Source organism: Aspergillus viridinutans, assembly GCF_018404265.1.
Source record: "Aspergillus viridinutans IFM 47045 DNA, scaffold_2, whole genome shotgun sequence".
NCBI classification, from domain to species: Eukaryota; Fungi; Ascomycota; class Eurotiomycetes; order Eurotiales; family Aspergillaceae; genus Aspergillus; species Aspergillus viridinutans.
In genome coordinates this window covers 4,234,370-4,262,263 of record NW_025091218.1, presented here as the reverse complement: position 1 = coordinate 4,262,263, position 27,894 = coordinate 4,234,370, and the positions used below count along the sequence as shown (strand labels likewise).

The 27,894-nt window shown below is 50.6% G+C and overlaps 13 protein-coding genes across 13 annotated transcripts; 6 read left to right on the top strand and 7 right to left on the bottom strand.

Annotated features, from left to right (window-relative positions):
- Positions 1 to 60: 60 nt before the first annotated feature.
- Positions 61 to 1,671, top strand: Aspvir_004903 (amidohydrolase; the record flags this gene model as incomplete). The annotated part of the gene is made up of 1 exon (XM_043268125.1): positions 61 to 1,671. The coding sequence occupies one exon, from the start codon at positions 61 to 63 to the stop codon at positions 1,669 to 1,671; it is 1,611 nt and encodes a 536-aa protein (XP_043124060.1).
- A 1,892-nt stretch (positions 1,672 to 3,563) lies between these two features.
- On the top strand, positions 3,564 to 3,995 carry Aspvir_004902 (uncharacterized protein; the record flags this gene model as incomplete). The annotated part of the gene is made up of 1 exon (XM_043268124.1): positions 3,564 to 3,995. The coding sequence occupies one exon, from the start codon at positions 3,564 to 3,566 to the stop codon at positions 3,993 to 3,995; it is 432 nt and encodes a 143-aa protein (XP_043124059.1).
- Positions 3,996 to 5,883: 1,888 nt separating this feature from the next.
- rodD lies at positions 5,884 to 6,121 on the bottom strand (the record flags this gene model as incomplete). Its single annotated transcript, XM_043268123.1, has 2 exons — positions 5,884 to 5,892; positions 5,966 to 6,121. 2 exons carry the CDS (start codon positions 6,119 to 6,121, stop codon positions 5,884 to 5,886), a joined length of 165 nt encoding a protein of 54 aa, XP_043124058.1.
- A 632-nt stretch (positions 6,122 to 6,753) lies between these two features.
- Positions 6,754 to 7,828, top strand: Aspvir_004900 (homocysteine S-methyltransferase family protein; the record flags this gene model as incomplete). The annotated part of the gene is made up of 2 exons (XM_043268122.1): positions 6,754 to 7,641; positions 7,688 to 7,828. 2 exons carry the CDS (start codon positions 6,754 to 6,756, stop codon positions 7,826 to 7,828), a joined length of 1,029 nt encoding a protein of 342 aa, XP_043124057.1.
- Positions 7,829 to 7,909: 81 nt separating this feature from the next.
- On the bottom strand, positions 7,910 to 9,659 carry Aspvir_004899 (putative amino acid permease; the record flags this gene model as incomplete). Its single annotated transcript, XM_043268121.1, has 3 exons — positions 7,910 to 8,023; positions 8,070 to 8,410; positions 8,456 to 9,659. The coding sequence occupies 3 exons, from the start codon at positions 9,657 to 9,659 to the stop codon at positions 7,910 to 7,912; spliced, it is 1,659 nt and encodes a 552-aa protein (XP_043124056.1).
- A 1,226-nt stretch (positions 9,660 to 10,885) lies between these two features.
- On the bottom strand, positions 10,886 to 11,859 carry Aspvir_004898 (uncharacterized protein; the record flags this gene model as incomplete). The annotated part of the gene is made up of 2 exons (XM_043268120.1): positions 10,886 to 11,353; positions 11,410 to 11,859. The coding sequence occupies 2 exons, from the start codon at positions 11,857 to 11,859 to the stop codon at positions 10,886 to 10,888; spliced, it is 918 nt and encodes a 305-aa protein (XP_043124055.1).
- A 373-nt stretch (positions 11,860 to 12,232) lies between these two features.
- On the bottom strand, positions 12,233 to 13,006 carry Aspvir_004897 (uncharacterized protein; the record flags this gene model as incomplete). Its single annotated transcript, XM_043268119.1, has 1 exon — positions 12,233 to 13,006. One exon carries the CDS (start codon positions 13,004 to 13,006, stop codon positions 12,233 to 12,235), a length of 774 nt encoding a protein of 257 aa, XP_043124054.1.
- A 2,869-nt stretch (positions 13,007 to 15,875) lies between these two features.
- Positions 15,876 to 16,676, top strand: Aspvir_004896 (uncharacterized protein; the record flags this gene model as incomplete). Its single annotated transcript, XM_043268118.1, has 3 exons — positions 15,876 to 16,133; positions 16,168 to 16,437; positions 16,491 to 16,676. 3 exons carry the CDS (start codon positions 15,876 to 15,878, stop codon positions 16,674 to 16,676), a joined length of 714 nt encoding a protein of 237 aa, XP_043124053.1.
- A 353-nt stretch (positions 16,677 to 17,029) lies between these two features.
- On the bottom strand, positions 17,030 to 17,876 carry Aspvir_004895 (putative short chain dehydrogenase; the record flags this gene model as incomplete). The annotated part of the gene is made up of 2 exons (XM_043268117.1): positions 17,030 to 17,544; positions 17,594 to 17,876. The coding sequence occupies 2 exons, from the start codon at positions 17,874 to 17,876 to the stop codon at positions 17,030 to 17,032; spliced, it is 798 nt and encodes a 265-aa protein (XP_043124052.1).
- An 839-nt stretch (positions 17,877 to 18,715) lies between these two features.
- Positions 18,716 to 20,601, top strand: Aspvir_004894 (putative MFS aflatoxin efflux pump; the record flags this gene model as incomplete). Its single annotated transcript, XM_043268116.1, has 5 exons — positions 18,716 to 18,949; positions 19,003 to 19,263; positions 19,308 to 19,643; positions 19,691 to 19,844; positions 19,919 to 20,601. The coding sequence occupies 5 exons, from the start codon at positions 18,716 to 18,718 to the stop codon at positions 20,599 to 20,601; spliced, it is 1,668 nt and encodes a 555-aa protein (XP_043124051.1).
- Positions 20,602 to 20,860: 259 nt separating this feature from the next.
- Positions 20,861 to 22,003, bottom strand: Aspvir_004893 (ankyrin repeat domain-containing protein; the record flags this gene model as incomplete). The annotated part of the gene is made up of 1 exon (XM_043268115.1): positions 20,861 to 22,003. The coding sequence occupies one exon, from the start codon at positions 22,001 to 22,003 to the stop codon at positions 20,861 to 20,863; it is 1,143 nt and encodes a 380-aa protein (XP_043124050.1).
- A 756-nt stretch (positions 22,004 to 22,759) lies between these two features.
- Aspvir_004892 (uncharacterized protein) lies at positions 22,760 to 23,581 on the bottom strand (the record flags this gene model as incomplete). The annotated part of the gene is made up of 3 exons (XM_043268114.1): positions 22,760 to 23,118; positions 23,180 to 23,198; positions 23,249 to 23,581. 3 exons carry the CDS (start codon positions 23,579 to 23,581, stop codon positions 22,760 to 22,762), a joined length of 711 nt encoding a protein of 236 aa, XP_043124049.1.
- Positions 23,582 to 25,414: 1,833 nt separating this feature from the next.
- Positions 25,415 to 27,709, top strand: Aspvir_004891 (uncharacterized protein; the record flags this gene model as incomplete). The annotated part of the gene is made up of 4 exons (XM_043268113.1): positions 25,415 to 25,635; positions 25,862 to 25,889; positions 25,943 to 26,455; positions 26,501 to 27,709. The coding sequence occupies 4 exons, from the start codon at positions 25,415 to 25,417 to the stop codon at positions 27,707 to 27,709; spliced, it is 1,971 nt and encodes a 656-aa protein (XP_043124048.1).
- Between the last annotated feature and the right edge of the window lie 185 nt (positions 27,710 to 27,894).

Sequence of the window (27,894 nt, the reverse complement as noted above, 5' to 3'; positions counted from 1 at the left end):
GCTTATATATGGCAAGAATAGATCAGTTCACTGGATTTGCCACAGCTGAACTGAACCACCATGAAGACCATCTTCACGAACAGCCGCATATTCTCCCCTTCATCGACCGACCTAAACGCAGACAATGCAGACAATGCATTTGTGGAATCGATGGTCATCAAAGATGATCAAATTACCTATGTGGGTTCACGGGAGGAGGCTCCCTCTGCAGATAATAGAGTCGACCTGAAGAGCCGACTTGTCCTCCCCGGCTTCATCGACGGCCACGTGCACATCCTCAACTTCGGTCTGTCGTTGGGCAAGCTCAACTTGATGGACTGTACATGTCTAGAGGACATTCAGACGGCAATCAAGTCCTTTGCAACGAGTCATCGTACGGCCCCTCGTCTTCTTTGCCGAGGATGGATTCAATCGACGACCAGTGGGATCGCTCTGGCAAGTATGCTGGACGATTTGGACCCACGACCGATCCATATTGAATCCCTAGATCTACACTCAGTTTGGTGCAACTCGGCCACCCTGGAAGTTATGGGTATCTACACTGCACCCGATCCGCCTGGTGGAACGATCCACCGCGACCAGAACAGAAGACCATCAGGTCTCCTGAGCGAAAGTGCCGTGGTTGACATCGTCTGGMCATTTCTCGCAACCGTCACCACCCGAGAAGAAAAGCTAAAAGCCCTTGACCAGGCTTTCACCGCATACACACAAGCCGGATACACCGGCCTCGTCGACATGGCCATGGACGAAACCACCTGGGACGTTCTCCGGCTCTACCGACAACGCAACAATCCACCCCTGCACATTGCAGCATTCTGGCTCGTTCCGTTCTCCGAGAACCAAGAAACCAACTTTCACCACGTGGACCGCGCAATCCAGCTGCACGCCGAGTTCAACCACACCCGCTCCCCCAATCTCTGCGTCATGGGCATAAAGCTCATCTGCGATGGCGTCGTAGACGGCTGCACAGCGGCCCTGAGCCAACCGTACGGCAACCGCACCGACCCTGTCGAGCCGATCTGGCCCGCGGAGATGCTCAAAGCCGTTGTCCAGCGCGCCGACCAAGCAGGCCTGCAATGCGCCATCCACGCCATCGGCGACAAGGCCGTAAAGCAGGCCATCGATGTCCTAGCGGAAGCGGGCACGCCCGGCCGCCGACACCGCATCGAGCATCTCGAGCTCACTGCCCCCGAGGACGCAAGACGGCTGGGAGAGTTGGGGATAACAGCCTCCGTGCAGCCGGTGCACTCCGATCCGGTCTTGTTCCGGGCGTGGCCGGGGCTGATCGGTGATCGGTGCCAGAGGGCTTTTGCGTATAGGGAGTTTGTGGATGGAGGGGCGAGGCTCGCGATTGGGACGGATGCGCCTACGGCGGAGCATTTGCCGTTGCCGAATCTGTATAATGCGACTACGAGGCGTTCGGCGCTGGAACCGGGGGAGCCGAGGGCTACGAATGCGCGTTTCGGATTAGGACTGGCGGAGGCTGTGACTGCTGCGACGGAAGGGGCGGCGTATGCGAGGTTCGCAGAGGGGTGGACAGGGTGCTTGAGGGAAGGGCGGAGAGCTGATTTTGTAGTGTTGGATATGCGGTGGGAAGCAGAGGAGCTGTTGGAGGGCAAGGTGTGCGAGACTTGGTTTGGAGGGAAGAAGGTATACGGTGTAGACAGATGAGGGAGCGCGATCCTTCTGTCCTTGTCAATCTCTTGTTTGTCTCATATTATCGCTCAATCGTCCTCCTCAATCCCTGTGTAACTTCACAATGGGTTTCCCTTTGCCAATGCTATATTAGGCCGTCACAGCTGGATCGTCCACCGGCCGGGGAAAATACTTGATCTGGGTGTTCCCCGTCTGTGCCACCTTCATGACTTCGATAGAGAACCTCGATTGAGCTACGAGGGCTCATAACCTGCCCTGAGCCAGCGGATTAACATAGATATCGATATCAAACCTCACAAGGTTGTTTGACACCCTCAAAGGTGAATCCGACTACACCGTCTGGTTGGAATGCCTCCAGGGATATGTTTGCAGCAGAAATACCAATATTGGAAACTTCTTAAGCGCTAATACACCCTTCCTCCCGCACCTGCTTATCACAATGTAGAACGTGCTCATGTGCGTCAAAGCATCGAACGAGCAGTCAAGGAAGAACGGGCCTTGTAAGCGGGGAAGTGATGAGGACGATGGCAATAACCCGGCCAGTTGCCAGGCATCTATAACGGACTATTAGCATCTCCTCTGGCATATAACATGCACAATCCCATTTGATGCGGAGGTGATACCCCCTGTTCAGCTTTGAATTGCTACTCCATGACACAAAGCATCGTCTTTGTTTCTACGTTTTTAGTGCTTGTGGATGCTCGGAGATCAGTAAATCTAATCATAGAGCCGAGACTGCGCGATCTATGTAACCAGAAAAGCTAGTCCATGATCCAATGCTCTTATGCCCGAGGAGAATAAGGTAAATGTGTGACAATATCCTATAAACCCTAGTATATTAATGCTGCATCTGTTGGTACGTTCGGATCCGAGACCGTTGTCAACGACGCTGCCAGCGCACCATGTTCGAAGTCAGCCGCATTATGGAGGCTGAACGATGTTGTAAACTGGGGTTGCGTAATTAGAGGCGATCCGTTCGTTCCGTTCCACTGGCGGATATTCAAAGCTGCACCGTGGAGTTATTGTCGCTCAAGTCCGATGTGTAACGTATCGGGGCCGGATGTTGCGTGTTGTATACTTTCCATCCCTGGGGAGTAAGCGGCTAGAGCTTTATGGCCTAACTACCGCTAGCAGGGATCATACTTCGGCATGCATATGTGGGCTGTTCTCGGGGCCCAGAACATGTACACCCTCTACCTCGATGCTCCTATGGGGTGATTGCTTGGCTAAATACCTCCGCTTTCAGCTTGAGGAGAACAATTTTCAGGTGACACAGACTCCAGAGAAGAGTGCCGTCCATGCTTCCGTTGAGAAAAGCAGTCCGAATAGAGGGATGCGGTAAATTTGCGAATGCGCATCGAAGCGCACCTACCTATCGCTTATCGATGAAGCGTACAGAAGAGTACGAAGTGGCTGGCCCCCTCACATATAGATGACGAGATCGCAAGTCCCCCGCTGATCCAGCTGAGATCCAAAGCCAGGTTTGAGCGGCTGGTGCTGGGTCCTTGGCAATTATCACAGCTGATGCCTCTCAAATGCTGATCGCTTCGAGATGCCAGTTCAGGAGCCCGTATCAGCCCCGATTTCTGCTATCGAGTACGCTCAGCAAGAACAGAATCAAAGTGGCGTGTGCATGAGCGCTTGGCACCTCTCAGCCGTCTTGCTGACAGCGTTAGGCGGCTGATATCAACACACACTGGGAATTGCAAGAACTCAGCCATGTATCCTTCTTTTCTGTCATCGTATCTTGACCTGCTTTGAGCTGAAGAGTAGACACGACCTTGAGATATAAAGTCCGTTTCCGCACAGTCTTTAGTCAAGCAGAATTATTCCCACATAATTATTTCTCCCGTTCAGCAGGCAACTATTCGCTTCTCACTTTGCTTTTGGATAGTAACATCCTCACCATGTCCGACACCGAAGTTTCTATATCCTCTGCCCCGGTCCAGGACGGAAAGCAATACTCGATCAAGGCCCCTGGAGGCGGAGCTCTAAGCGTCGTCCCAGGAAAATACAAGAACGAAGAGGTCCACATCCGATCCTGGGAAAACGCCAAAAACCAGCTGTGGGTGGCGGAAGCCAACGACGGTGGCTTCGGATTCCGCAACGCAAGTTCGGGAAAGTTGCTGGGGGCCAACAAGAATGGGGATATCGCAGTTGACGCGGATAAGCTGGATTCCTGGGAACGATTCAAGTTCCTGAGCGTTGGGTCCGGATATCTCTTTTGGATTATCTACAACGGCACGCAGCAGTACCTTTACCGGCCTGCCCAGTGGGATTCTCTTCAAATCTCGACTCATCAGTCCAGCGCTATTTCGCTGCAGATTCATGAAGAATGAGGTACGTGGACCTATTCTGGGTTGACTGCTCTGTGCTGACCTTCGAACACTGTTAGCCACCTGCCATTGCCGCCAGCCGAATCTGTGGCCCTGTACGCCAGGCTTCTTATGGGGCATAGCATATGAAGACGCAGAACATCTAGCAGCAAGTCAGATGTAGAAAAGTGGATTCCATGTGGCGCTTCTTCTGTGCTTCTCTCCCTTTTTTCATCTCTCAGTTCTTTGTCAGTTGGAACAGAATGGACAGTAGCTACTCTCATTGATAGTTTGTGTTGGTATATTATGTATTCCTCATTTAGCTAATCGACACGTCTCGTTCTAATACTATACATGTTGAACATCCTGATGCGCTATTATTTCCACTAGCTGGAGATGGTAATCTTGACACCTTTTTAGCCCAGTGCTTTGAGTGCAATCAACAATACATGTTCAGAATCCCCGATCACACCGCTGACAGCAGAGAAAGGAATGCATGAGCTGGACTGTGAAAGGAAAACAAGCTTCCATCCTGCACCATCCTCAACGTCCCTTTTGGCACAAAGTTGCCAGTGGTACTTTCAATCCACATGTGCTCCCGGGTTTGAGTCCATGAACGGCAACAAGATTAGAGATAGGATGAGTCTGACGGCCTGGACGAAGAATTAACTAGACAGGGATCTACCCCTTTAACTGACGAGAGGAGTATAGCCGATCCCGCTAAGGGCTTGCATTTTATCATCATCTTCCATGTCAAGCTCCCTCCGCAGTCCCTGATCTCGTTAGACGCAGCATCCTCTGTTGTGCTCCCTGCCTCCCTTTCCTCTCCTTCCATGTAGGCTCGGCGCGGCGCGGCGTCCCCTGCGCCAAATTGTACCGCCGGAACACTACCGCTGGCATAATGCTTTCGAATCCGGAGCGCGCTTGAATGAATTTGGCGGAGTGATGCGAAAGGTAAAGTCTGGGCCAAGACAGGCAACTTGCGCAGGATCTCATCGATGGTCAGTCCTTCCCCCGGGCTGAAAAGCATTGGCCAGGACAGCATCAAGGCCGATCATAAGGGGCCGCATACTGAGGGGTAATCAGCAATAGCTCCCTAGGCTTGCCTTGGCGCCGAAGAGGGACGCTTCTTCAGCCCCAGCCAGCCACCGTTTTATGTAATTGAATGGTAGCTCACCTGCTAAGGGCCAGGAGGGATAAATTGATCGCCGAAGCTGCTACAGCTATCTCTGTGGATAGTCCCCTAGGCTGAAAGCATCAGTCTATCCGCCGAAGAATCGACGACAGCGTTCTCGTCCCACTGCGTTTATGCCCATATACAGACTGTAAGCCTGAGCAATTGCCCAGATAGTATGGCCCCATGGTGCTAAGTGTGGTGCATCCCATCGTATACACACAGGTTAAAGGGCTTTTGCTCCATTTCTCATAAGGAACCAATCAACACGCTCATAAACAACTCTTCTACTACATTCAGGATTGACATGCTGAGCTGGCCCAAGAGCCTTCTTGGTCACGGTGAGGCGACCAGGCATAAGATGGATCAGGAGAAGCAACCGGGTACGGAGTAAGACGGTACGAGAAGCTAGGATCTTAAGGGTGGAAAACGCGGGACATCGTTCTTTTGGGCGTCGCGTGGAGTGACTATTCCAGTTCATCGAACGCATATCTGCAGGACTAATGGCTGATCTTGCTTGAGCTGGGTACGGGACAGTACATATACTGAGGTCCTAGCTAGCTGGAACTTGGACTTCAATGCGAGTTAACCATCACTGCTTCAGAGACAGTTAACAGACAAGGCTTCTCACGCCAGACAACAAGCGCCATTAAGCGTATAACGCATATAATAGAGCTCTGAAAAAAGGTGAGTCCCCAGAGTGAAATAGCATCCGACCCTCGACAGTTCCATTCGAGATTACTGGCACTAATACGAACATTGTCAGCATGACTAGCACCGTATTTGGAGAATCCTTTTGACCGGAGGAAGAGAGACTAACCACATTGTTGTTGCATCGTCGGTTGTTGCAGCAGAGAAAGGTCCCGCCGTTGCAGTACTGACCCGGTTGAGAGCAGCCAGCATTGGGAGCAGGGACAGCAGCGAGCGCCGCAGTGGCAGTGGCGGCCAGGAGGAGAAGAGTAGCAAAGAGCTTCATGTTGAGTTTAGTGTTCGAATTTCAACGATTTCAGAACTTTGTAAAGATGGTTGAGAGACGATCCCTTCTCGCTGAATCCGACGTGTATTTATATGTTGAGGACAAAGTCTGCGTAACAGTAAGCTCCCAATATTGAAAATAATATGGCCTGGGGACCGCTGCCACTCACCGCCATGGATGAGTTTTGTTGGAGGATTGCCAGCGATTACTGGCTCATTTGAAACTCGAGGTTGCATCCATCTGGCCATAAGAGCTGACAGTGTCTCACTCCTTGCATAGGTGCTGACGGATTTGCACGGCTCTTTCCTGGCGGAGTCTGACGTGCGTTTTAGCCGTTCCGTACAATTCGTATTTTGGAGAATTGTTACATAATGTACAGCGAGCACAGTGAACAATTGTACCGAGTCCTGCGATGCATCATATGATGCATAGGATAGGGTCTTGAAGTAGCCAGAAACAAGGCAGAAACAAGGCATCGATCATGATAAGATAAGACGCAGACAGATAAGATAATCTTATCACCACGTGCGATAAGCCAATCCCACAATTCCCCCACACTCTTCCCTACCCCTCGAGGAAAAAACCTCATTTATCACTCCAATTCCTCACCAATCCCCCATAATAGCACCCCAATGACCCCAATTCAAATTCTCGACGGAGGACTCGGAACCTCCCTCCAAGACCAACATGGCATCACCTTCGACTCCTCCACCCCACTCTGGGCATCCCACCTCCTCGTCTCCGACCCCACTACTCTCCTCGCCTGCCAGCGCAATTTCGTAACAGCAGGCAGCGACGTCCTCCTAACAGCCACATACCAAGTCTCCATCGAAGGATTCGCCCGCACCAAGACCCCCGAGTTCCCAAACGGCATCCCCCGTACTGCTGTCGGAAAATATCTCCGAACCGCACTCGACGTCGCCGAGCAAGCGCGGGGTACATCCGCCGCCAAAATCGCGCTGAGTTTGGGCCCCTACGGCGCGTGCATGATCCCTGGACAGGAATACAGCGGGCACTATGACGCGGAGCATGATAGTGAGGAAACCCTGTTTCAATGGCATCTGGAGCGACTACGGTTGTTTCTCGAGGCGGATGAGAACCTGGCGGAGAGAGTGCAGTATGTGGCGTTTGAGACGCTGCCACGGCTGGATGAGATCCGTGCGGTGAGGAGAGCGATCCACGCCGCCGGCTTGGATGTGCCATTCTGGGTGGCGTGTGTGTTCCCCGGGGAGGAGGCGACGTTGCCCGATGGCAGTTCGATCAAGCAGGTTGTGCAGGCTGCGGTTGCGGAGATGGACGGTGCGGCGGTGCCGTGGGGAGTAGGCATCAATTGCACCAAGATCTATAAGCTGGATGGACTGGTCCGTGAGTTTGGCGAGGAGGTAGCGAGGGCTGTTGGCGCGGGCCGGGTAGGGGCTGTGCCGAGTCTGGTGCTGTATCCGGATGGCACCAATGGAGAGGTTTACAACACGACCACGCAGACGTGGGAGAAGCCGGAAGGGTATACAAGTGATGAAAGGGTATGTGGTTACTTGCTCTTCAATACTGCAATTCTAACAAGAGTAGGGTCCGTGGGAATCCCAGCTCGCGCAGGTTGTCGCCAATGCTCGCGCAACGGGTCCCTTTACTTCATTCCTGGTCGGAGGCTGCTGCAAGGCCTCTCACAACGATATTCGAAAGCTGGCGGAGCAGCTCAAAACGGAGTGATCGATCAACAAGGAAGATGTTCTATATATTATTGGGTATCACCTCTATGCATCTATATAGTATATACAAAAGACAAGCACTTCAGAAAAGCCAGTCGACGATGCGACGCCACCATGTCATCGGCCTGTGTTTCTCGATAATCTCTCCCTCCTGCAGACGGCCTGACCATAGATCGATATTGGCCGCGCGAACAAACTACAACTGTTAGCTACGTTTCCGAAAAGCAGGGACTGGGACGAACCTTGGTGCGGTGCCACAACTTCCATCCGATGATTGGGACGATGAAGATAGGAATTCCGATATACGAAGCGACAAAGTCGGAGGTATTCCAGTTGCCCTTGAGGAAGACGGGGAATCCGGCCACGAGGGTGATGATGGTGGATCCGATGAATCCCACCCACGCCGCGTACGGCTGCAGAGGGCCCTTCCACGGCAGCGTGTCGCGGTGGACGCCCTGCGCTTTGAGCCCGGCATAGAAGCGAATGTAGCAGAGGGAGAGCGTGGCCCATGCGATCAGACCAGCAACGGTGCTGAGATTCAGAAGCCAGGCGAAGGCTTGTGCGGCGCCACCCGATCCAAGACCTAACCTGTTAGTTGTTGAATATCAGCTGAGTTGAAGAGACTTACTGAGATAGGCCAACGGTCCAAACAGCCAAGCGGCGATAACAGCCACATAAGGGACACCCTTCTTGGTCACCTTGCCGAATACCTGGGGCAGCTGGTGATCGGTCGTCATGGCCACGATCATCCGCGAGCCGACCCAGCAGTACGAGTTGCCGGCGGACCAGGCAGAAATCAGGATACAGGCGTTGACAATGGAAGGCAGCGCGTTGATGCCGGCCTCGCGGATGGCAATCACCCAGGGAGAGCTGTTTGCATTTCCACTGCCGGAGACAAGATCGGCGTTTCTGGGATCGACAATCATGCCGATGAGGAACGCGCCGAGCACGTAGAAAAAGGCAATACGATAGGTGACGCGTTGGGCGGCCTTGGGAATTGCCCGATGCGGGTCGACTGACTCGGCCGCCGTGATGACGACGGTCTCGACGCCGATGAAGCTGAAGGAGGCGTTGACAAAGGCAGACAGGAAACCAAGGAAGTGGCCGGTAGATCCGGTGATGCCGTTGTAGTTGGTCCAGGCGCCGGGATTGTGCCAGTAACGGAAGCCGATGGCCTCGTGGTTCGGTCCTCCGCCAGAGGTGATGACAATGGAGACAATTACCAAGCCAACGAAGCAGAGTACCTTGATGCTACCGGCGATGACTTCTGTCTCACCGTAGAATCGCACACTCATGAGATTGATTGCCAGAATCAGCACCAGGCCCACGGTGATGACCACCGCGGGCGTGATGTCCGTCCAGAAGGAGACAATCACCGCAGCCGCAGACACTTCGGACGCGATGGCAATGGTGTAGCAGTAACCGTACGAGATAGCCAGCGAGAAGCCAACAGAGGGATCAATGAAGCGTGTCGCCCAGTGCGGGAAGGATCCGGCGGTGGGCAGCAGCGTCGCCAACTCGGCGATACTCTGCATCACACACCACAGAACGAGACCAACAACTGCATAGGCCAGTAGCAAACCGGCAGGACCAGCTTTGGCGTACGCCGCACCTGTTCCCACGAACAGACCGGTGCCAATGCCACCACAGAACCCGATCATAGTCACCTGGTAGTTCTTCAGGCGGCGCTGGGTGGCACCCCGGCCACCAACATTGAGCTGCAGCTCATCCTTCTCAGGATAGGGTGCAACCTCTTCCCCGTATGGCCGGGAACGATCCGTCTCAATCTTGGAGTCGGATTTCTCCAAGGTGTGGCCGGAGTGGGAGATCATCTCGCGTCGGTATGCTGTGTCTCCCCACATGCACAACCAATCTAGTTATTGAGGAGATGTCAGGATTCAAGAAGAACGTTCGCCATGGGGAAAAGATGGCGGAGAAAATCCTTTTAGTACTCTGGCCGGGAGCCCGCAATCACGACATCGGGGCATGCCGTCGCGCCATTGGTGGCTGCCTTCTCCACAGCCGATCATGACTCTCTAGATTCGGTCTTTTTGCGGGTTCTCGGCTGCTTTCCGCTGTCGCTTTGTCTAGGGTTTTACTCACACATGGCAGAACTGCAGAGTCCTTACTTTTGTGAGATTTGAAGTCTATCACTAGCATAGACATAACTTATAGCTCCATCTCTAGATGGACTACAGCAACTGGCTAAGTATTAGCTGGGATTGTCTCAAGCCTGTTCATCCTGCGGATTAGTCAGCACTCTATCAAGCTTTTCCCCGAGATCGGCATCGCCACGCAGAAAATATCTGGAATAACTTTGCAAAAACTTTATGGAAACGCCACCCAATTTCTCTGCAGCAATGATTCACGCATGTTAGTCAGGCACATTGAATACTGATATGAGATAGGCTTTGCGGTTAAAATTTCAAACACATCCATAAATTATTAATACCCTCACTAGCTAAATTGCATATTATGCAAATACATATATACTTTTCCAACTTAGCATGGCATTATTTTCGTGCATAAGGTCTCATTTATGACCTACATCATGTTATATTCCCCAGGCCAGGTGAGGGCTCTGTGAATGCAGGAAGGATGCCTATGACAATCACAATGTTGGTGTGTCTTATTAGATGACATGCATGAGAACTATCTTGGCATCTTAGCAACAGCCCCATTCTATTATAGCCCCGAGAGAATGACTTTCTAAAATCAAACATATACAGTCTATTTCCCCGTCTATAATCTATACCATCCACCATTTACTTCTTCTCTGGCGCCAGGCCCGGAGGGGACAATGGAATGTCTTCAACACCCACTGGACCGCTGGAGCTTCCCCCACATATTTGGACAGCTCTGCTTTGGAGCTGAGTGGTTAAGGTACTCAAAACGGCCATGTACCCGGAGAACAATAGCGGGCCGTAAATCAAAATGATGAGTGCTTCTTTGTCAGCCGCGATCAAGGCAGACGCGAACGGACTAGCGCGTCGACGCCGTTTCTCGATGGTCTGATAGTCTGGCTCTGGCTTTTGCTTTCGGGCTCCCCATTTCCGCCCTAGAATCTGCCATGCAGACTGGTTCCACCTGCGGCAGGGACAGAGCCATTGCCCACAACCGCGCGGCAGGTTTCAGGCAAGACGATAGCAATGATGGTCCCAAGCACACTGCTGAAAATGACCAGGAACCAAAAGATTGCTCGCCAGCCCAGGTAATGATCCAGCAAACCCCCAATGATCGGCCCCAAGGCAGGCCCCAGGGTCACTCCCATACTCGCATACCCTATATACTTGCCTCGCTCTGCTCTGGTTGACAAGTCAGCGACGACTGCGCTTCCCAGTGCAATGGTCCCACTGCTGCCTGAGCTCTGCAGGCAGCGGAGGACCAACAGTGACGCGTAGCTATCCTGTACTGCGAGGCCTATATTGGCCGCTAGGTAGATGGTGAAGCAGATGAGGTAGGCCGGTCGTCGCCCGTGGGTATCTGCAAAGTTTGCTATAAATGACGGGGCAATTCCTTGGAAGATCTACCAGTGTCAGTACAACTCTGTTAACTGCTGCCTCTCAATGGTCGATTACCTACCAGATAAGTTGTGATGGTTATGTTGATAAGCGAGATGGAGACATTCAAGTCCTTTGCGAGATTGTTCAGAGCTGGAAAGTGGATGCCGCTGGAGATGGGAGAAATAATGGCCGCAAATGAGACCAAGAGCATAATGAAGATCTTTTCGCCTTCTGGCAGTATGCAGTATGGTGGCCCTGTTGATGTGTTGGTGTCTGTTGTTGGTGCGGGCGAAGCATGTACCCCGTTAACCTCGACTGTCTCCGGTTGACGATTTAAATTCTGCTCCATGTTCCCCTCCTGTCGTCTAGCAGCAATTCCAGCAATCGTGGTGATCTCATCGTCCACTTTCATGTGTTGGCCTCCTTCTGGCTGAGTACACTTGGTATTTGCATGTTCCTCGGCAGCCGAAACGCCTTGGTTCCCCGGCAGGACACCAATTTCATCCATATCATGAATTACCTCAGGCATACTGAAATGCCCCTGGTTTATGTTTGATGTTGTCTGGTAGTTTGACATCAAAACATCTTTTATATCCCTAGATAGTGTACCGGTTCCGGTTAGCCAGCCGGAACCGGCTCAGGCGCCCATTGGCTGTTGACCTGTGACCTGTCTTAGTTCTATATCACTTTTACTACTGTATAAGGCTGTATAAGGAAGTGTTGACACGCAATCAGGTGGCCATAGCAAGTCTAGCCATGTGGCACTATTCCCATACCTCCTGAGCTTGGTTAGAATAAGCCTAGATACACCAAAACGCCTTGTAAAAGCAACTGAAATCACAAAAGCCAGACTGTGAAAACAAAGGAGAGAAATTTCAATAGTGCCTGATCAGTTGCGGATTCTAAAAAAAAATCAGCGGGCCAACCTTGGACACCAATTCCTGCGCTTTCCGGATCACTGCCTGACGGAGATCCTGCGACCCATCATCATCAGAGGTTTCAATGGTCTTTGCCAGACTCATCTGTGCTAGGATTGTCACCGTAAATTTCCTGTGCAGTGAGTTGAGTGTGTCCCGATCGGGGGGAGGTTCTCTGACGAGGCAGTCACACAGTGGTGCCAGCGTGGTAAGCAAGTGTGACCACAAGGCCAACAGTTGCTGAGCCGCAGGTTCGTCCTTGCTGAGATCAGGAACCTGTAGTAGAATGGATAAGAGGGCTTCATTCTTTAGCATCGTAGGATCGAAGGATGGTCGATGGGCAGGCTGGATAATGACTATTATCTGGTTCAAGCAGTTGATCGTCTCACGTAGAGAAAGATAACTCACTTGCATTTTGGTCCTGCCAACCTCATTGTCATTGGTATCGGCAGAAATGGCCTCATCAGCTGTATTATTATCCAAGACATCCTGAATATCGGCAAGAGCTTGGTGCAGTCGACGTAGGATGCGTAGGAGCTGGCCTTCAATGCCCGGAGCCACCCACAGTCGGTATAGAGACCACCACTCTGCCTCGTTTGCCCAACGCCGGAGTCGGCGAAGCTCATATTGCCAGAAAACTAACGCCACCTCATTTTGGTATGCTGTCAATCGGCCGGATGATATTAGCTGATTGAACTGCTGGATAGATGACTCAACCAGTGATGATGACTCAAACAGTGATGATGTTGAAGAAGACATTGTATAGATTCGTTGTTGAAGTGGTCGGATGATGAGGATGAGGATGAGAGAACAGAGAGGTAGAGGGAGAGAGGACCTTATATACTTCACAGACTTACCATCTATGCCTTCCCTGAGGGTGACTGAGACAATGAATATCGGTTCTGAAACATTCATCTTGTGCAGTGAGTGATGTGTTATAACAAGGGCCTTTATAAACAAAGGAAAACCCAAAGAGAGAGGGTCCGCAGCAGAGATATGGACAAAGGGGACGGCTTACAAACTTGATACCACAGGCTTTTCCTTTCTTCTAGGTTTCCCCTCTGGGATAAATTTTACAGATTAGTGGTTTTTACCGGCAGAGGGGGTAGTTGTAATGTTCTGAGACACTATGCTTTGTATGTACTATCAGGTATTACTGCTGATTAGTGCAGGGTAGTTATAGACAAAGAGCCTTTCTTCCTTGATTCCACATAATTGTCACAGCCTCAGCCTCAGCCTCACTATCCATCTCTCAAAGATTAACATACAGTAATTATTAATCCCATTCGCAAAATTGTAACTGGAGTTGAGGCCACTGGCCTCAGTCCTACTCGTCAACTAACTTGATAACTACATGCAGGGTTTGGAGACGCTCAAGAGCTTTAGAACAAAGAGATACCTGAGAGAGCTGGAGAGCTATCGCACTAATTTGGGAACACAACAAGCTATTTTCTTCAACACTTTGGGTCTTGCATTAAAGGACGCCCTGATAGACAATGAATCTATTATTAGCACGTGGATCAGCAATCCATAGGCAGACACTTGCCTGGGACAGGTTATCCACGAGACACTACAAAGGAGGCTTGGGACAAGCTTGAGCCTTTTATGAGGACAACACGTCAATTGTCCAATTTATTGGAGGACTTATCCAATAAGTTGGGCTTGATCAATCCAGGCACATTGTTGGTTGGTTGCTCTGAGTCAGGCATGTCAACCCATTATCACTGCTGACCCGTGCCTGCACTAGTTGATCTTTCAGTCCGAATCCTTGATCAAGGGAAGTGTCAAAAAGTTCTGTGATATATTCTCAAAAAGCATATATGCCGACCTCCTGAGCCGCATTCACACTATGAATACCATCCTGAAAACACTGGTAGACCAGTACCTTCAACAACGCTCAAAGGACAACGACAAATGGAGGTTGCGACAGCCACTGTCAGGGCAGAAAAGCCAGTGAAAATTGGCTCTGAGTCTCCATAGCGCCATTTTGAATGGAGACTGCTGGAATTGCCCGTGCAAAGACCAGTATTCTGTTTGTTTGTCCTCACGCGGCCACGCGGCCACGCCACACGAGCCATCAAATCATACATTCTGAATGACGTTCACATCAAAAAGAGTAATCTCAGAATCCTTGTCGCAGATGATCGAAGTGAAGATTATCTTTTATAATATTAGGGTGGGGTAGTTCTTCTCAAGGTTATAGATAGCACTCCACGTGCCAGGGCACGAGAGAAATTCTTCCTGATGACAAGCTCTACGGCTTACTTATGCTTGGGCAATCTTCTGTACTAATGATTCTTTCTCACTTAATAACAGCAATATGTCCACAAAGGTATGCACTACAAACGCCCACCACTGTTCACCAGTTAAAGAATGAGCTATACATAACCTGAACAACAGCAATCTATCATCATATTCACAACCCTGAGGGCTATGAGAACATGACTCTGCGCATAATACTATTTCTAGGTCTCATGTATAATAACTGTCATAATAACCACGAGTTCATGTACCGAAATAGGCAAATATGATGCTTTAATATTGATAGTTTCACTTATTCTTTTTGAGGATGCCCAGGGCACTAGGTATTTGAGCTTGACTGCTAAGGATATATCCAGTTTCCACTTCTCTTGCAGCCTTGGATACTCATTTCCAAAAAGCTGCAACTGATCCATCATAGTGTTAATCAGGTTCTTAATTAGGAGCTATTGTTGTCAGTCTCAACTAAAGAGACGCTCTTTTTGAGAGGTCTGGAATCATGATGTGCGTTATAATATCTTGGCATTGCTGTTCTCCTGAGTATGCCCTTATGAGTGTACTTGATTTCCTTGATCATGTTACTGCGGTTAAAAAGCTTTCTAATCATGCTGATAACCGTCGTGACACCGGATGCTAAGAGAAGATGAGAAAATACTCCACTTTCCCTCTGAATGGGGGAAGCTTATTATCTGAACTGTTTCACCATCTAGCTTTGAACTTCTCTATATATAGTGCCTCTGTATTTGCTAGTCTCATAGTCATGCCCTAATAATGTCAACTCTAGTGCACACTCACTATACCGAATCCGGAGTCCGACACTCCAGATATTAAAGGGTCAATCAACATGAGCATATCAACCCTGCGCGTTGCCCAATCAGAATAGCCTAACCAGGGAGGCACGTCGTCTAGCAGTGCTCTTCATCCATGCAGTAGCTTGAGTGCTTTAGCACTTTCGGGAAACACACTGTACCTGCTGCCTTAAATGATTATAACTGGCACAAGATACCCCGGTCTAATGCGTCTTTTCCTTAGGGCCTCTCAAACGGACGTTTTTTCCTGTATCGATCCCGAAAGCAAAGGTGATAGAGACCTAAATACCTGACTGCGTCTGTAATATCAACCGAGTAATTCGACCGAGACGCTTTTCGGCCCCCGACAATGCTTCACCATTGAATTCAAAGCAACAAGCTAGTACGGATAGAGATGAACACGAAACTTAGCCCCGAAGTTGAATGTGACCCTAACAGGCAGCCATGCAGACCTGAACTGTCTTCTTAAGGAGCGTAATTTCCGGCAGACACATCTGATGCAATCATGTTTTCACTCATCAGAGCAAGACGCCCGCGCCCTCTTATTCATCCAACCAAAAATGGCCAAGTATCGAGTGTATAACCGCCGCCAGCAGGGCCTCGCCGAGACCACTCGGTTGATCCTTGAGATCAGTGGCGCCGAGTATGAGAACTTGTTTCCTGAGGCAAGGACGTTATCCATGGCGCATCACAACCATTATCTAACGCGGCACCGTAGGACTGGGAAAAAGAAAAAGGTTCAACCCCGCTTGGACAATTGCCCGTTCTCCATGTCCAAGGGAATACAGGCAAATGGGTACATGGCTTTGTTGAAGATAGTGAACGGATGACTGCTGATCGCACCGGCGTTAGGAATCCATTGCTGAGAGCCATTCCATGGAGCGTTTCCTCGCAGCGAACCTCGGACTCCTTGGTTCAACCCCGGTAGAAGCGGCCGTGTTGGACATGTATCATGCAGCTTGGAGCGATATGATTGCTATGTTCATGTGGAAGGTTTGGCGAGAAAGCGATCAGGATGCCAAGAAGCGCGGCGCTGCAGAGTTCTGGCTTTTGTTTCCCAAGTTCCTCGAGACGCACGAGAAAATACTGGCCAGCAGGGGTCCATTTTACGGAGGAGACCAGGTTTGTTGCCATTTTGTCTTGTAGAACTGACTTGGTACTAACCCCCTTTCTAGCCATCGTTACCCGACATTTATGCCTTTACCTGGCTGAATCGTTTCATAACTGAGTGGATTCCGTCTCCTCCCGGCTCTATCACGGAAGACAAGTATCCGCGAATGTGGGAGCTTTGGAGGGGTATCAGGGAGAACATCAGGATCAAAGACTATTTTGAGAGTGGGCGGTGGCAGCTCAAAGAGTAATTGCATTGTGTGAGTCTCCTAAAAGCAGCTAAGCTATCTTCAGCAATGCAGTTAGTAAATACGTATTATTCCCCTGGCAAGCCCCTGGTGACAGACTATGCTTTAGCCTAGTATATAGATATAGTCCCTGTGCAAGGGCCCTCCTCTCTAAGTTCTATAATCCCAGAGTCTAAAGCTATCCTTAATATTAAGCACTATAGTCCTAGCTCTTAGAGCTATTACCTTTAAACCTGCCTAACAGCACAGGCTGTGCCGACACTACTGTCATGGTATTAATTGCAGGCTGCCCGAGGCAGGATGCGCCATATCAGATCAATACAAGATATCCAATCCGATATAAGATTTAGCAGGATCTACCACTCCTGCACTCCCTCCCTTCTAATTACCCTCCCCACATCAGCATCCCGATCACCCTCCAGCACCGACCGAATAAACGGCCCGGCCACATCGGCATCTTCTGCCCCGTTCTTCTTCATCTCCTCCGGCGTTCCACCGCCCAACCCAGTTGCCAGGTGGCCGGGCGCGATCCCCCAAACCTTTACCCCATCGTTCTTGAGTATCCGCCCCCACTCGCGCAGCACCATGTTGAGTCCCGTCTTCGCGCTGCGGTACGCGGTGGCAGTCGTCCCAGCGGGCTTGGGCCAGCCGGCCGGTGGCGGCCGGTTTATCGCGAGACGGAGGTCGTCGGTACCTGCGAGTCTCGCAGCGCCGGATGTAACGAAGAGGAGCCTGGGGTCGGAGCTTTTCAGGAGGAGAGGCATGAGGGTCGAGGTGAGGAGGTGTGTACCCGTGACATTGACGTCCCAGGTCTTGTTCCACATTTGGCGTTCGGTCATTGTGGTGTTGGCTTGTGCATCGAACCAGGCGCCTGGGATGTTAGGATGTGTGAATGGGAGAGGGGAGGGTAAAAGACGCACCTGCGTTGTTGACGAGAGCGTCGAGTCTTCCGAACTTAGTGTTGATGTCTTCGTAGGCGTGTTTGATCGAGTCGTCGGATTCGAGGTCGATCTGAAGGGGGAATAGCTGGCTTTGGGACCTTGGAAACTCGCCTTGAATGGCACTAATGGCGTTGTGGACTTTTGCGGGGGATCGTCCGCCTACGATGATGTTGTAGGTTTGTGTGGAATCGTATAGAGAGCGGACGACTTGGAAACCGATTCCGGTGTTGGCGCCGGTGATGAGGACGATTTTGGGAGCCATTGTATTCAGTTCAGTCCAATACTCATGAGGATGTATATATGATCGTTTCTTTTCCTCGACAGCTCTCATCCTAGATATACCTCCATAACTCCGCACTACATCCGTAAACTCCGGTAGAGCAAACATCCAACGGATATATGGACTTACGTTGAATGTCAATTCATATAACTTGTAAAATCGTATCTCAGGAACCCCGATATGCTAAGTGAAGTCCTCGACTATCCCTTTTCCCATCCAGCAAGCCATCCCATGTATGACCCCATTCCTGCGATTGCGCCGTCGGAGTTCGCTGCTGAGGTTTTGCTCGACCATGGACAGTAATGCTGGTCTATAGCTGTGATGAAGTAAATTAACTTGTAGAGGGGCTCGATGATGAAGCTTTCAGGGCCGGTGAATGGGTGATAGGTGTGTAGCGATAAACTTCAGGGGAAGCATTGGAGGCTTCGAAGTAGGGCTCGAATGGGGAGATGGATAGCGGTTCACTTATGCCTGGAAATGAGGACAGCCTATCTCTCAAATTTATCTCTTTTTACGATCATTCTCCGTAGCGGCATGATAGTAATTAATGAGTATGAATGTTTAACTCGTACTGTGGTTGATTCCTCGGGCGTTGCTGGACCCGACCAATATAGCGATCTCGGGCTTTTCTATCCCCCGTCTGGCCATTCTCTGACAAGAGTCATCCAAAACGACCCCGAGCGAGGAAAGTTTTTCAAATATAAATAGAAGATCTTGTCTGCGATCATAAATGTGTCAACTTGATATCAGTTTTAATTCTCTCTGCCTATCTCCAAGTATAGATCTCCCTGGCTGCGAGCAGAAACTTACCTTGCACGGTCATGTCGAAATTCGAAACCTCGAGGGCGCCTCAAAAAGAGGAACCGACTGAAAATCTATCAGAAATGAAGACAACAGAGCGCAGTGAGACCTGCGACGATGGAGAAACCAAGCATGCTACGAGCGACCTGGACGACACGTATCAAGAACAATCAACCACCAAGGTCGTACTTCTTCTTGTCTCGATCATGATAACCATGTTTCTGGTTGCTCTAGATCGAACGATCATCTCAACGGTATAGCAAGCTAAAAACAAACCCGACAGAATGTCAAGCTGACTTGAAAGAAGGCAATCCCTCAAATCACGAATGAATTTGACTCCCTTTCCGACGTTGGTTGGTACGGAAGCGCATACCTGCTGACGTGCTGCGCATTTCAATTGCTATTCGGAAAGATCTATACTTTCTACCCCGTGAAAGCAGTTATCCTGTCTAGCATCCTCCTGTTTGAAGTCGGCTCTGTCGTTTGTGGAGCTGCGCCCAACTCCACGGCTTTTATCATTGGACGAGCTCTCGCTGGTATTGGTGCCGCAGGAATCTTAGCTGGCTCGGTGAGTGGCCTTTTTATTTTGGACTGCAAGTGCTGACGGCCTAGGTTGTATGCGTCGTCTATGCTGTTCCTCTCGAGAAGCGTCCTAGGATTCAAGGACTTTTCGGGGCCGTCTTCGGTCTGGCCTCGATTGTAGGCCCGCTGGTTGGTGGTGCCTTTACCTCGAGAGTAACCTGGAGATGGTGCTTTTATATCAATCTTCCATTCGGTGGCCTGGCAATGGTTGCTATCGCATTTTGTCTCAAGGTGCCCGACAGGAATACGACCAAGGTTCCACGGATGGAGAAGCTGAAGCAGCTTGATGTCGCTGGAATGTGTTGCTTGGTCCCCGGCGTAGTCTGTCTGGTGCTAGCGTTACAGTGGGGTGGGCAGGCATATGCAGTGAGTTCTCGAATAGCATCTTCGACATCTATACTGACAACGAACAGTGGAACAATGCTCACATCATCGCCTTACTGACGCTCATGGGCGTCTTGCTGCTTGGTTTCGTTGCCGTCCAGATACTTCTGACAAGGACGGCGACGATTCCTCCACGCATCTTTAGACGGCGCAGCATCTTCGCCGGAGCTTGGGCGACCCTCTGTATAGGTGCATCGCAATACATATTTGGTAGAATAAATAGAACCCCACTGTGTACCTATACTAACGTCAACTAGTCTACTTTCTCCCAATATGGTTCCAATCCATCAAAGGCGTCTCGGCCGTGGACTCGGGTCTCAGACTCCTGCCTCTGATGCTCTCAATGGTCGTCGCGTCCGTTTTCAGTGGAATCACCACCCAGAAGATCGGATACTACACCCCCTTTGCAATCGTCGGATCCTGCATTATGGTGATTGGTGCAGGGCTCCTCACGACACTGCAAATCCACATCGGCCACGGTAAATGGATAGGCTATCAGATCCTCTATGGCTTCGGCATGGGCATGTGCTTCCAGCAACCCAACCTCGCGGCGCAAACCGTCTTACCGAGAAAAGATGTGCCTGTCGGGATTGCAGTCATGTTCTTTAGTCAGCTGCTTGGTGCTGCGGTGTTTGTCCCTGTGGGCGAGAACGTCCTGGCTAACCAGCTTATGCTGAGGCTGTCTGGTGTTCCGGGAATTGACGCCAATATTGTTACGTCGGGCGGTGCAACATCGCTACTGAGCTTGGTTCCTTTGGATCTCCGGGAAACGGTATTGACGGCTTATAACGAAGCGCTGCGAAAGGTGTTCCAGATTGGGTTTATCGTGGCCTGTTTGACCATTCTGGGGAGTGCCTCGCTTGAGTGGGTGAGTATACTCAAGAAGTCGGAGACTAGTCCTGGTGCCGAGACTGGTGATGCCCCCAAAGAGGAGCAATAGCACTGTCTAATGCATTCCTCGAGATGATCTGAGATTCTCCATTCTTCATTGCCGGGCTCTTGGTTACATTGTCGAGTGAATACGATTAGAGTAGATATAACATGTATTTCAATGAATAAGGTCTGTTTTATTCTGTATCTCTGCTTATATTGACTATGTTACAACATCAACTGCGTCACAGTATAGGCCACAGCTCAAATAGAACAGACGGACATAAGCAAAACCCTGGATAGCCCTGAAATATACTAGCATCCTCACATCAGGCACAATGGCGATGGGCGACGGCACAACCAGACACCGGTGCGTGGAACTTCTTCCCCCGGCGAGGCCGGGGGAATGACGATAGCGTAGCGATAAACTTCGAAACTGGGTTCTTTTGCGCATATTTTAAAATTCGAATCACTCCTTCATTCCTCCTTTCAACTGCCCAGCACAGCGCACAGGAGCCCCGGTTGTCCAGTGCGGAGGGGTCAACTCCTTTTCTCAGAAGGAGCCGAACTGTGGACTCACGTCCGTTCCAAGCTGCTATATGCAATGCGTTCCGTCCATAATTGTCCACAACTGAAATATCTGCGCCAGCCTTCAGGAGGAGTCGCAGGCATCTATTTGCCCCGGAAATCGCAGCAACTAACACTGCGGTGTAGCCGTGGTTATCTCGCACATTGACATCAACACCACGGTCAAGTAACAGCCGCACAATATCAGGGTGATTACCGAGGGTCGCGCGCTGCAGTATGGTCTCGCCAGTGTCTGTTTGAATGGATAGATCTGCTCCAGAGTCAATAAGCGCCGTGGAAGCGCTTGTTCGACCCAGCCAAGCTTCACAGAAAAGAGGGGTCAGCCCTCCTGGCATCATTCGGGGATTAAGGTCCACACCGTCTCTTCTAATTAGCTTCTGGAGGATAATTGTGTCCCGTCCAACCGCCTCATGCAAGGGTGTTCGTCCGTTGTAATCCGCCGCGGACGTGTCTGCACCGTGGTCCAGGAGCAACTGGACAATCCCAGCCTTTTCAGCCTCGCAGGCATGATGAAGGGCGGTCCTTGCGCTATTGTCCTGGGCTGATATATCCGCACCAGCATGAATCAGTGCTTGTACCATCCGTTCATCACCGTTCCTGACCGCTCGATGGAGAGGAGTCCGTCCTTCCAAGTCAGGGATGGAGCTCTGCGGGATCCATTGTGCAAGAGGTTTGATGAGATTTTCAAGGCCCTGGTCCACAATGTTATACAAGACGGTGTGTCCATTCTTGTCTTTGGCCTGTAAATGCCGAGAGTGGAGTAGGGGGACGAGGTGGGGAATGCCCAGAATCAAATTAAAAAGATCCGAAGATCCCAAATAGTCCGCGACCCTCAGAATCAGCTCCAAGGGGAGGTTGTGAGACTGAGGACTATCGGCAGCCATTATTGTCATTGAAGCAACATACCAGACGGAACGAAACGCTTTTGAATCCATGCAGCAAGGAGGAAATGCAACAGAGTCATGTGATGGCGCGGGGCAACGTGCCAACAGGGCAACGGGGCAACGGTGGCGCAGGAGTCGTCCAACAGTTCTACAACAACTATCGAATAAGTCTCGATGGATCTGCGTAATAACCGCATGGCTGCCCATCCTGTGCTGGCGGAACGGCCCCTGGAAGCCATAAGCGTCGTCTGCAGCTAAGGAACCGAGTCCTGACTTGGTCAGTTGATTTGGACAGGGATCACAGAAACTAGGAGTCAATGGACGATCGTTGTATCTATCGCGTCCAGAAAGGATTTCGCTGTATGCAACACGTATTGGAAAGCGATTCTCAAGGATATGAGGGTCTTTACCGGTCTCGCGTTCCAAGAGCTCATGGTGTTATCATACCCCAAACCCCGGCCCAGCATCTGGCCATCACGAGAGTGGTCATAAATTTTAAATGTCGCCTACTGGATTGCCCATATTAATTCCTAGCCGGTGACGCCAAGTCTGAGCTAACCACAGAAGACCTTGAAGAGCATGGTTGGGGGATTCATAGGCAATGGCCAATAGGCACCTCAAATTTTTGTCATCCTTGTGGCCAATATAGATTCAACGGAAAATCCTGAAAGAACACAACAACAAATCGCGACACTGAAACATATACTGAAGATCACCTCTGCGTTACTTCAAACATCACCTCCCCCGTAATGCCTTCTAAAACCATAAGAACATCGCAGACATCAACCCCAGGCCGACAGAACTCCACAAATTCACTGCCCGAACCCCAGTCGCCTCGACCGAGTTCGCAAATGTGCTTGAATAATTCAGTCCCGCAACTGTCAAGCACGTCAAGTGGATTTCAACCGGCATAGCTTGCTGTGACGACGACGAGTTGGGGTAAAACACCGTCATCACAGGAGTCACACCATGCAGCGTTAAGCTTAATTCCGGCGTTCCGTACGGGACCGCGGACCGGTAGCTTTCTACCAGGGAGACGCTGTAGTTCTTCCCGGTGGTGGGACGACAGGAGCGTAAGTCTGCGATGGGCAGGGAGGCGGAGGGGCCGGTCAGGACTATATCACAGTTAGTAGGTAGTACCCCATGATGCACGCAGTATACGCTACGAAGACGTACCATCCACATGGATACTCTCCTGCGAGCGTCCCAGCCATAGCGAACATGACTTTGGGTGTACAGCGCTACAGCAAGATCGTGACAGAACCCCTCTGTATCGAGGGTCTGGTTCTTCGACATAGAGCTGTCCGGGCTCACCTCCTGCTTGGCTAGGGATATCAAATCCTGAACGCAGTCTGCACCCATTACATCCTGGCATGTGCCATGCTCTGGGTCTACGAACTTGAACTTGAGCATGGCAGTCAGGTCTGTGAAGAACAGAGCACATGCGCCGAACGCGGTGGTGTTGCTAAGGCTGACGTTCTGTGGCAGGCCGAGATAGAAGGATTGGTCTATAAGGTCCATGGACCGCTGCTCGGGGTCCTGTGTCTCTTGGAGGCCGAGGGTCCAGGTTAGGGGCATAGTGCCGTTTTGATGTAGGAGGAGCTGAAGGACGCTTGGCCGAGGGCACTCAGGGTGCGGTTCTCAATCTCGCAGTCGCACTCGAGGGTGCCACAGCCGACCAGTTCGCTGGTGGCGGAGGCAATGGAGAGAACCATGAGAGAAGTATAGAAGAGGACCATTATGACAGGGTTGTCCCTGGGTGTGCCATGGTTGCGGGAAGTGAGGAGCCTCGGAGTGAAAAGAGAAGCTGGATTTTACCCGGGAGTTCGAGTTTCGCTTCTGGGGGGAGAGCGCAAATTTGTATTGTACAAGATGCAGGGTATCAGAGTAAGGTACTACAGCATTGTCTGGCTACATGTGATGCGATGCAGGAACATCAGGCTGAAACACTACCTTATCCTGCGCCGCAATTCCACACCCAGTAACAGGGCCGCCAACGAGATGTGTTGGACTGTAGATGAGCGGAAAACCAGATTGTATTGGTTGTCATGGGTTTGAATTCATGCAGGGCAATCTATAGTGTCCACTTGGCGAGGGGTTGACTTCAAGGACTTACAAGTGCCAGTCATGTTGTCGCTGCGGCGAGATTGTTGTTGGGCGGCTATTGTATGTATGTAGACCCCCATGCGCGGGATAACGGCGGCATACCTAGTCTTTTAGAGACTCTATTTCTCCAACCAGAAAGTTTAGATTTGCGTTAGATGACTACTAAAATTTATGCGCATGTCTAGGCACGGTAAGTGGGCGCGAAAGCTTCATTTAACCAATTAATGTATGTTGAGATGCTGTAGCTAATGAGTGGGAGTTAACCCTAATACAGAGGTTTAAACCCTTTGGACACATTCATGTTTCCCACACTCAGTGTCCCATGTGATGTGTGCCTCAAGATTTCTAGCTCCTCAATTAGCAACAGGGATTAAGTATCTGGTGAGATCCAGAGCTCATCGAGTGCTGGAATTGGATTATACCAAGATTGCTAGGAGACCTCGCCTTGAGCCAACAGATGCTTGGTTGTAAACCTAAGAAGCTTGAATAGTTAATGTCATATCCAACCACTCAGCCAAAAAGGCGTCCAGACAACCATCTCTAGCTAGTAGGGATAGTAGTAGTAGGGGCAACACAGCAGGGACACAACAGTTAATTAGGAGTTATAAGCATTGAATGACAGTGCAATGAACCACTTTATACAAAATCGCCTCTAGACACACAATAGGCTACTATGTGCTTGGGAGAATCTATCCAACAGAACAGCTCTACTCAGGGGCGGAAAATACTTCCCAGAGTGGCCACTCTTTAAACGATCCTCCCAGGTAAAGCTCTAGTTAACCAGGTAGCTAGCTGCTAGCTTATGGAGCGCGTATATTTCAAGAAGAGCACAGCTCATGCACCTCCCTACTGTTATTTTTCTACCCACGATTTTTCTGCCCTTCTTTCTCTCGTTTTCCTTCTCGGCTTAGAATCTAATTCAGTCCGACGATGTTAGGGCTTTTCAATTCAACGGGACCCGACTACGAAGTATCTCAACGCACAGCGCGGAAGGAAGTGCTAAAGTTTATCTAGCAGTACAAAATATCAAATTATCAATAGAGATTTTCTTCTCATAAATAAAATTTCAGCCGAATTGCTCTACATAGCAGGATTATAATGCATTGCACCAGCCGATCACGTGACACAGAGGGGCCGTCGGATAGCTCGGGCTTTACTAACTCCCGACATCCTGTTCACCTTTCGTCGTCGCAGACAAGAGGAAAGCCCAGCTTGTCCATCTAAATACTGCTTGGCGACCTCATCGTTATCTTTGTTTCCAGGTCTCGGGCTTGTGGAGCCTTATTCTTATTCTTCTATTTGAAAATGTCCACACCAGAGCAAAGCTCACCGAGGTCGCCCTTGCGAGCGGCGACAAGGCCTACACGGGTGCTGGCCTGCGTCCTGTGTCAACAACGCAAGGTCAGATGTGACCGTGGATTTCCCTGCGCCAACTGTGTACGAGCCCAAGCGCAATGTGTGCCTGCAACACAGGTCCGACGACGTCGCAGGTTTCCTGAGAGGGAGCTGCTGGAACGTCTTCGGAGGTATGAAGATCTGCTGCACCAGAATAATATACAATTTCAGCCATTGCACAATTCTGTTGTGGAAAAGGCGTCTTGTACCAGGGAGCATAGAAGCTATGATAGAACTAGTGATGAAAAATTGGAGCGAGATTCGCAGGAAGAGGGGACTCCGGGGTCAGAGACAAAATATGAGGCCAAGTCAGATTTCCATCGTAGTTCATCATTTGCTGTGACTGACTTTCTATAGGAACTTCTGGCGGGTCATGAATCAAATCGTATGGATAGCTCTGGGCCTGATCCCGAAAACAGCACTGACGTTGATGGATAGTCTGTTGATCCTGAAGAGGATGATACTAATGACAGCGACAAAAGTAACGAGCACAGTAAATCTCGCTACGGTGCCCGTGAGGCCATCTTCAGAAAGACCTGGGAAGAGCTGTATGACGGGGGCAGTCAAACCCTTCTGTTTGGTGCACGAAAGTTTGATGTCAAAGTATCAACATTGCACCCAAAACAGGTCGAGATCTTCCGACTCTGGCAGATCTATCTGGACAATGTCAATCCGCTGCTAAAAGTAACCCATACTCCTACTTTGCAGGCACGGATCATCGATGCGGCCGCTGACGTGGCTAATATAACACCGACACTGGAAGCACTCATGTTCAGTATCTATTGCCTCGCCATTCTCAGTCTGTCAGAAGACGAGTGCCGGACCCTGTTTGGATCGTCAAGGGACGATCTTCTGAAAGGCTACCAATTCGCCTGTCAGCAAGCCCTCCTGAACTGCGAGGTGCTACGTACAAGTGACCGTGACTGCTTGACGGCCTTGTACCTTTACCTGGTAAGCGCACCGAAACCGCATCAGGCAAACCGCTGACGCTTCCAGATCTCGGTTAGACAGCAAACGGATCCTCGCTCTCTGTCGCCAATCCTGAGCGTCGCCATCCGTATTGCACTACGCATGGGTATCCATTCCGAGTCTAGCTATACTAGATGTTCCATCCTAGAAGGCGAAATGCGCCGCAGATTGTGGTGGTCGCTCGTCCTGTTCGACAATCGCATTTGCGAGATGGCTGACCACAAGTCCACGAATCTGCTTCCCACGTGGGACTGCAGGATTCCTCTCAACGTGAATGATTTTGACCTGCGATCAGAGATGAAGACCGGGCCAGCCACGCACGGCAATCCCTCCGAGGCACTGTTCGCCGTTGTGCGCAGCGAGATGGGCAATTTTGTGCGCCGCAGCCCGTTTCATCTAGACTTTACCAACCCAGCCTTGAAGATCGTGGCCAAGGAAGATCCTCTTCCTGCGGCTGGTAGTCTGCCTGCTTTCGAAAGGATGATCGAAGAGAAATATTTTGCCTCCTGCAACCCAGAGAACCCTCTTCATTTCATGACAATCTGGACAACACGGGGTCACCTGGCGAAGAATCGTCTTCTGGATCATTATTCCAAGTATTCGTCGGCACCGCAAACAGAGACCCAGCGTGACATAGTCATCTCCCACGCCCTGTGCATGCTCGAGTGCGATACCAAGCTTATGAACTCGCCTCTAACAAAAGGCTACCACTGGTTCCTTCTCCTCCACTTCCCGTTCCCCGCGTACTTTCACATCTCCCAAGACCTGAAAAGGCGACCTATGGCTGGACACGCAGAGAGGAGTTGGACAGTCTTGAACGACAATTACGCCGCTCGCTTTGGAGCTATGAAGGAAATGAACCCATTTTTTGAGTATCTTGCGCGGATTCTTCTCCAGGCTTGGGAGGCACGCGAGGCAGTACCCAGACACCTTGGCAAGCCGCTGGAACCACCACACATTGTCTCGGACATGAGATCCAAAATGTGTCAGGGACCAAGCAGACTGGCAGGGAATACTGAGCAGTCTACCAGTGCATCGACGTCCAATATGAACGACAGTTCGATGCCTACCTTCATCGACTTTGGTGGTTATGGCGTCCCATATGGGCTGGAAGAACCAGGCTTTTTCAGTACGGGCTATCCGGGCACACATGGGCCTCCTGCCATGGATCTTTACCTGGATCAAGCCGATTGGTCCACGTTTGACTGGTATTCGGTGCAAGGGCGAGGCTGGTAAGGTAGCCACGGCTTCTCTGTTACTTCTGTATATTCTCTTGACCTGGGGTTATACCAGAGGAAGCCAATACTAAGCCAAGTAGCTTCGAAATACTCGTTACTTGGCTTTGCCAAATGCTCATGGTAGATATGAATCATATGATAGAGCAAAAAAGTCCTCCTAAAGTGGGATAACTAGATATCAGT